This window comes from Carica papaya, chromosome 9 (genome assembly GCF_054855325.1).
Source record: "Carica papaya isolate Zhongbai chromosome 9, ASM5485532v1, whole genome shotgun sequence".
Taxonomy (NCBI): Eukaryota; Viridiplantae; Streptophyta; class Magnoliopsida; order Brassicales; family Caricaceae; genus Carica; species Carica papaya.
The window spans coordinates 31,084,765-31,092,136 of record NC_142317.1 but is presented as its reverse complement, the minus strand read 5'-3'; the positions used below and the strand labels follow the sequence as shown (position 1 = coordinate 31,092,136).

The 7,372-nt window shown below is 31.3% G+C and overlaps 1 protein-coding gene across 1 annotated transcript; it reads left to right on the top strand.

Moving 5' to 3' along the window:
- Window positions 1–3,945: 3,945 nt before the first annotated feature.
- On the top strand, window positions 3,946–7,020 carry CDF3 (cycling DOF factor 3). Its single transcript, XM_022036174.2, has 2 exons — window positions 3,946–4,232; window positions 5,406–7,020. Exons 1-2 carry the CDS (start codon window positions 4,071–4,073, stop codon window positions 6,669–6,671), a joined length of 1,428 nt encoding a protein of 475 aa, XP_021891866.1. The 5' UTR covers window positions 3,946–4,070; the 3' UTR covers window positions 6,672–7,020.
- Window positions 7,021–7,372: the final 352 nt, after the last annotated feature.

Sequence of the window (7,372 nt, the reverse complement as noted above, 5' to 3'; positions counted from 1 at the left end):
TATTAATTGATTACATTGACAAATCATTTTTCTTTTTTGGACGTCCAATTTTGGTTACATCGCATGCTTCCAAGAAGATATCTTTGAATTTGCAATACTAGCCATAATAAATGTTGAACGTGGGAGACGACCCATATCTCGTAATTTTTATTATTAAAATTTTTGAAGTAATGTAATTGATAATTTGATAAAAATAATTTATTTTTTTATACTACACATAATAATCTTGACTAAGTTTATCGTATTTAAATTTAATATCTTAAGAGATTATAACAATTCCGTTTCACTTTCATAGGAGAGGAGATACTTAGCATGATGATTTGTGAAAGGTTCAATAATTCTTATCCCAATTAAAAAAAAAACTGAACCTTTCATCTATACTCATTTTTTACATAAAAATTAATTAATAATATGTACAGTCATATTTTCTTGATTTGAAAAGCATACATCTTTATGAGCGATTTATAATAATGTAGGGGAAACACCCTTATTAATGTAATTCAAATTTATAATTTGATTAAGATTAAGCTGTCAAATCTTGTGTATATGTTGTCTTTAATGAATGTAATTAATTAAAAAAAAAAAAAGAAATAATAAATAGATAAGCATATTCTTAATAGAGCCCTAAACCGGCCACGCGGCCGTCCCGGATTAATAAAATCAATATTTAATATTTAAAAGTTACTTTCTGAGTTAGAGGTGTTAAAGTTAATTATTTTTTTAACTTAATTAATTAATTAATTATATTAAATTTAATATAAATCTGTTGACCTTTTTACACCGAAAGCCCCAAAAAGTCGTCTTCGTGTTGGGTTACTTTTTTTTTATATTTAATTTCCACGACCACGTGCACCAATCATAAAAATCTAAGAATAAAAAAATAAAAAAAGGAAAGACACGTGTCAAATTTCTAGGGCAAAGGCAGAAAGAGAGGGTAAGTGTCGATGTTTTGAGTGACGCATACGTGCACAACTATGACACGTGTCGGAAAGACACAGGCCATGTTGGTGTAAGAGATTTAAGAGGCCTTTAAGATTCGTCCATGTGGGACCCACTCGAACACATGGACGGAGATGACGTGGCCAGATCACATTTTTCGTTTTATCATTTTTTTTTTCTCGCGTTTTAATTTTTAATAATTATTTTTATTAAATTTATTTTAGTTTTTTAATTTAATGATATTTTTATATAATTAAGAAATTTTAATTTTTTTGCTCTCATCTATATTTCGTTTTTAGTATAAATTTGAAAGTACAGAAATAAAAAACTTTGATAGAAAATAATTTTATTTTTTATTTAAATTATTTTAAAAAAAGGCTTACAAACCATAATTTCGTTTTTTTGTTTTGTTTTTCTGAAATATGATTTTAAGTATAATAATAAATAATAAAATTAAATGTGACATATACCTAATTTAAGCTACACCAAGAATGAATAAAAAGAAAAGAAGGAAACCCAACTCCTGCTTTTTAGTGCAATTAGGTTTGTATGTACTTCATGACGGGAGATTGTGGTTCTTGTTAATATAATATTTAATTAATATCTAAATATGTTTACATGCCTAAAAAATTGTGAGATCACCATAATTTATATATTAAAAACTATATGTATACAATTTATCCGAAAAAAGAAAAGAGACAGATCGTTCTGTTGATTATCCCAGCAACATCTTTTTACCAACCACCTTGTTTACGTGTCAAATACATCTGATGTGTACATACACGTATATGTATGTACCCGATGTGTACATACATATGATATATGAATATTTGTTGGTTTATAGCAATACAAATATTAAAACCTGAAAAATGAGAAATTTATACTTTTTTTTTAGTTTTTATATTTTATGCCAGATTTTTCTCTTGGACCATTCGGTAGGGGAAGAGGGTGGAGCCTTCCAAAATAATTCAAGTATTATAAAAATTATATACTAAATTTTCTATATATATATATATTTTTATTTCTTTATGTTACCATTTACGTAAGGTGCCTAATTTCTTTAATACTTACCAAGTATTGTAAAATACCTTAAGACATATTATATTGCCAAAAATTATCGTGTACATAAACAATATGAAAATTGATATCCTCCTACTACTATTGTTTGGGAGTCTACGGTTTCATATTCTATTTTATTTTTCAATTGAGATTCTTTTCACAATTCTCTCGCTATATTACTTCGATATCAAATATTTAATATTATAAAGTGGTCTTTACTAAATCACATAAAATTCTCTACGTACTTTATGTTATTCGTGTCATACCATAAATTAGTAATATTTTGAATTACTGGACTTTCACTATCTAGGATGCAATAATCTACCGCTTCGTTTACCAGCATGATGCTTTTATTGCTCTTCCACAATCCCATTTTCATAATTTATACTGTTTTCATTTTTTACTGCCATTACTGTTTAAATTATAATTAAAGATAAAAGTTCAAGTTTCAATTCTAATTTTAAGTAGAAGTAGTATATATATTACTTTGTATTAAAAGAGCAATATGAGAGGGGTTTTTTTTTTTTTTTAATTTTTTATAAACTACATGATGAAAGATTTAGATACATGTAGTCTTCATCTATTTTATATATCATCATAAATAAATGAATCTTGCTGCTGTTATACCATTTGGTTCATTTTTATTTTAAGTTTTAGTCAATTCATAATTTTAATTAGTTCTTATAATTTGTTGATTGAATGATGAATATGTACACCCATTTTTATAATACCCAAATTCAAGTTATAGAATGTATATTTTTATTAAAAAAAAAATTATATTATAATTAGTAGACATGTGTTAACCTAATTAATTAAATAGATAAATTTTTACTCAAAAAATACATAATTTTTAAATTAGATTATCATCATTTTCACTTTTAATTTTTTTTTATTTTTTATAATACGAGTGCATTTGGTAGAATGACTGACTTATAATTATGCTCATTATTACTGTATTTAATTCTGCTATGAATTGAAACTTGCACGAAATGTAAGTAACTTAAATAAATATACAAGTGATATGTTAGGAGGGCATTTTATAATTAACATAAGTAATAATGATGGAAATAGATAACATTAACAATCAAAAAGTAACATAATTGCATTACAATCAACAATTAAATTTTCTGAATACTATATGAAATAAGTAAATTTTATATAAAATTTTAAACAACCATATAAAAAGTTTAAATACATAAATTTTTATTTAAAAAAATTACGAAATTTCAGTTTGGTATATATATATATAAAGTTTTGGTGTAAATTTATTCATACCTAAATTGTGAGTACATTATTCATAAAATAATATAAATTAATTCAAAATTAAAAGAAATTAACATTCTGAAGAGGTGGTATTCATGTTTTATAACATCTTACACAAATTATAATTACAAAATATAGTATAACCATTATTTTAATTTCAGTAAATAAAAAAATATAGAACTTTATATTATATTTTTTAACATAAGAATTTTATAAGTAAAAATGTTCAATTTAAAATTATATGTTTTTAATTATTGATATTAAAACTAATTTAATTAATTGAGCATAAATTTAAATAAAAGCAAGAGATGTACTACAAGCTGAGATGAACGAAAGCCTGATTGGAGACGCACTAATGTCCCCGTGAATGCAGCAATCATCAGTGAATTTTCTAAAAAAACAAATTGTTGGAAAGACAGTTTTATCCGTCTTCCAACCAATAATAACTTGACACGTGGCGAACATCGGTATAAAGTTTGGTAGAGATCGAAAAGGCGAAAAATGCTGAGTTGGATGAACCGGGTGCACCAAACTGTCTGTGAAACCATATAGAATCAGAAAAGTTTTTTTTGAACTTTTGAGAAAGAGAAGAAAATCTTTTGAGGCCACAAAAACTTGTGGCTCAGAATTAAACTGCGATGCTGACGTGGCATCCACCTTTCTTTTAAACGGATCAAAAACCTAAACTATAATTGTACGCTGGGTGCCAACAAAGACCTCAGAAAAAAAAAATAAATAAAAGGAAGGATTTGCAGAATTTTCTCGCGCGTGTTTTTTACTTTTCATAGTTCTGTTTGGTTCCCGAGAAAATGCAAGACCCTGCTATTACGCTATTTGGAAAGAAAATCCAACTGCCTGCTGATGGAGAGATTCCTACACTCTCCGGTGATGATTCGGATTCTCCTATCACCATTGGTTTGGAGAAGGAGATGAGTGGGAGAGATGGCGAAGAAGAGGAAAAGCTAGACAAGGTACGGTTTTAACAGTTGGTAGAATAGAAAACTTTTGCTTATTTTGAGGTCTGACCTTTTTCTAAAAGGAAATTCTGAAACAATTCATGGATCCGTTTTACTCACCTCGTTCTCTCACTCCTCTATTTTCATTTAGTTCTCCTCCTCCTTTTTGAAGCACAGCCAATACTTTTGGTTGTGAGTTTCGATTTTGATTTACTGGATTTTTGTACATTAAATATTTTCCTTGTATATCTTGGTGTGTAAGTGAGAAATGACCGCGAAGAAAAGGAAATTGTGATTTTCCTGCAATTTCTTTTCTAGGAATTGTTTATGGTAGTTCATTTTTCGTGATTCAATGAACTATTCGATCACTTACAGTTTCTATATACAGAAATCAAAGAATTTAAAATATATATTAGTTTCTGATTTCATCGTCAATAATGTTCGTCTCTGTAAAACAGCTCTGACTTGGTATTTACACATTCAATTTTCGCAATTAAGATATTATCACCTGAAAATTGGATTCCAAATGCTAATACCTAAGTTCAGTTTTACTAAATAAACTTAGTTTTTTTCTTTTAATGGATGAAATCTTCGCATTTTAGGACTGCACTTATTTGATCTTGCTTGCTTGTCCGCTAGCTTACAGATTGCTTATGCTTAGTTTTTGTGGTAAATATCGTTTTTTTTTAAAGTTTCTTTCATTTGCCAAGAGACTTTTGGTTCGGCGATTGTTAAGTATTCGAGATCTTCCTTGACGCAGGGCTTGAGAGATTCGTGTTTTTTTGGATACTTCCATTCTTTTTACAGTACGATGATGATAATTTTCCTTTCAAATTATCAATACTAATTTTTTAAATGTTTGTTGTGATTAATTGTATCAAAAAATTCTCTGATTCCTTTTTAGCTTAGTGAATGAACTGTCAGATTATTTTGAAAACCTGTTGTAATTCCGTTTTTAAAATAATCCTTTATTGGGTCGATAATAACCATGTAAATATACAAGACAAATCCTGAAGAAGATGGGTGGGAAAGGGGATCAAGAAATGATGGAATGTGTTGCTGCCTCTTTCTTTTAAGTTGATAATTTCTTCTTGTTGTCCTGCTGATTAGTCTTGTCAATTGTCAATCTGAGTTTTGTTTATTATACTTGGACAAATTACTTAAGAAAAACCCTACGAAAAATTTCAGGATTCCTTAACGCAGAAAGCCATTAGTGCCCCACAACAAGATGATACTAAACCAGTGAATAAAGAGGAGAGTACAACTACTGAAAGCTTGCCGGAGTCGGGTGTGAACCCAGAAACACAATCCGTAGATGAAGAAACTGGAAAATCAAAGACTGCCAAGGCTGAGAAAGCAAAAAATGATTTGAGTAATTCACAGGAGAAAACACTGAAGAAGCCAGATAAAATTCTACCATGTCCTCGATGCAATAGCATGGATACAAAGTTTTGTTATTACAACAACTACAATATCAACCAACCACGGCATTTCTGCAAAGCCTGTCAAAGATACTGGACTGCAGGTGGTACTATGAGGAATGTGCCAGTGGGAGCTGGGCGGCGCAAGAATAAGAATTCTTCCTCACATTACCGACACATCACCATCTCAGAGGCTCTTCAAGCAGCACGAATTGATGTTCCAAATGGTGTTAACCAACATGCATTGAAAAGCAATGGCAGGGTGCTCAGCTTTGGCCTGGACGCACCAATTTGTGATTCAATGGCCTCTGTTTTAAAGCTTAGGAATAAAAAAACTTTGAATGGTGGACGGAATGGTTTTAGCAATGTTGAAGAACAAAAGATTCCAGGTCCTTGCAGAGGTGGAGAAAATGGTGATGATTGCTCAAGTGGATCATCAATAACAGTTTCAAATTCAATGGAAGAAGGAGGCAGAAATTGTGCACAAGAACCATTGATGAGGAGCATTAATGGCTTCCCGTCCTCAATTCCATGTCTCCCTGGTGTTCCTTGGCCTTATCCGTGGAATTCTATACCCCCACCGGGCTTCTGCCCTTCAGGTTATCCCATGTCATTCTACCCTACAGGTTATTGGAATTGTGCTATACCAGGAGCTTGGAATGCTCCCTGGTTGTCTCCCCAGCCATCTACCACATGCTCAAACCAAAATGGTCCAAGCTCTCCACTAGGAAAGCATTCAAGAGAGGGAGAGACACTTAAACGAGATGAATTGGAGAAAGAAGAGCCTCCAAAACAAAAGAATGGCTCCGTTTTGGTGCCAAAGACTTTAAGGATCGACGATCCCACTGAAGCTGCAAAGAGTTCCATATGGGCAACTCTTGGGATAAAGAATGAATCACTTAGCAGGGGAGGGTTGTTCAAGGCCTTCCAGCCGAAGAAAAACGAGAAGAATCACGTGGCAGAAGCCTCTCCAGTATTATGTGCAAACCCTGCAGCCTTGTCTAGATCACTAAAATTTCACGAGAGCTCTTAAAACGGTTGGATACAGTCTAGATGTTGGTTAAGTAGGCCGGAAGAGCAACATCCAGATTCAACCTGTTGGAGTGAGTTTTGCTAGTTACCCTCTGGATCACTTTGATTCACTGGCCTCACGACAGAACAGCCTGCTAAGATTGACTGAATGAACAGACCAAGGAGCTTAAATTTCTTGTTCTCATTGCAATTAGAGAAAAGTAAAATAATTGTTATTTTGTAACAGTACGAAAAGGTGTCAGTTTCTTTACTTAGTTTCCTGAGTTGTGTTCATGTACATATGTTTACATATATATATATATATGTGAAATACTATTATAAAGTTGGGAAAATATCTTGTTTCTACCGTACCTAATACCTAGTGCTGAATTTCTTTAGTACCTCTGGAAGTGAATGTTTTTTCTCCTCCATCTTCCTTGGTGCAGTGCTGCTTTTTGCGATGGCTGATGCATTTTCTTTTTCATTTGTAACATATTCTTTCTGGGTAGCCTGTAAAAGGCTTAGTTACAGCTACTTGTACAATATATAGTGGAAAAGACAGTATATATGTGTGTGTATAGTTTATTGTCTGTCAATTACATATATGGGTCCGTGCGTACATGATCTCAATGCAAAAGAAGTTGCTGCTAGAAACAATACAGAAAAGATGCCAACTTGAAGATTGTGACTCTTGAAAAATCAGATAGGCTTGAATTTTCTCTG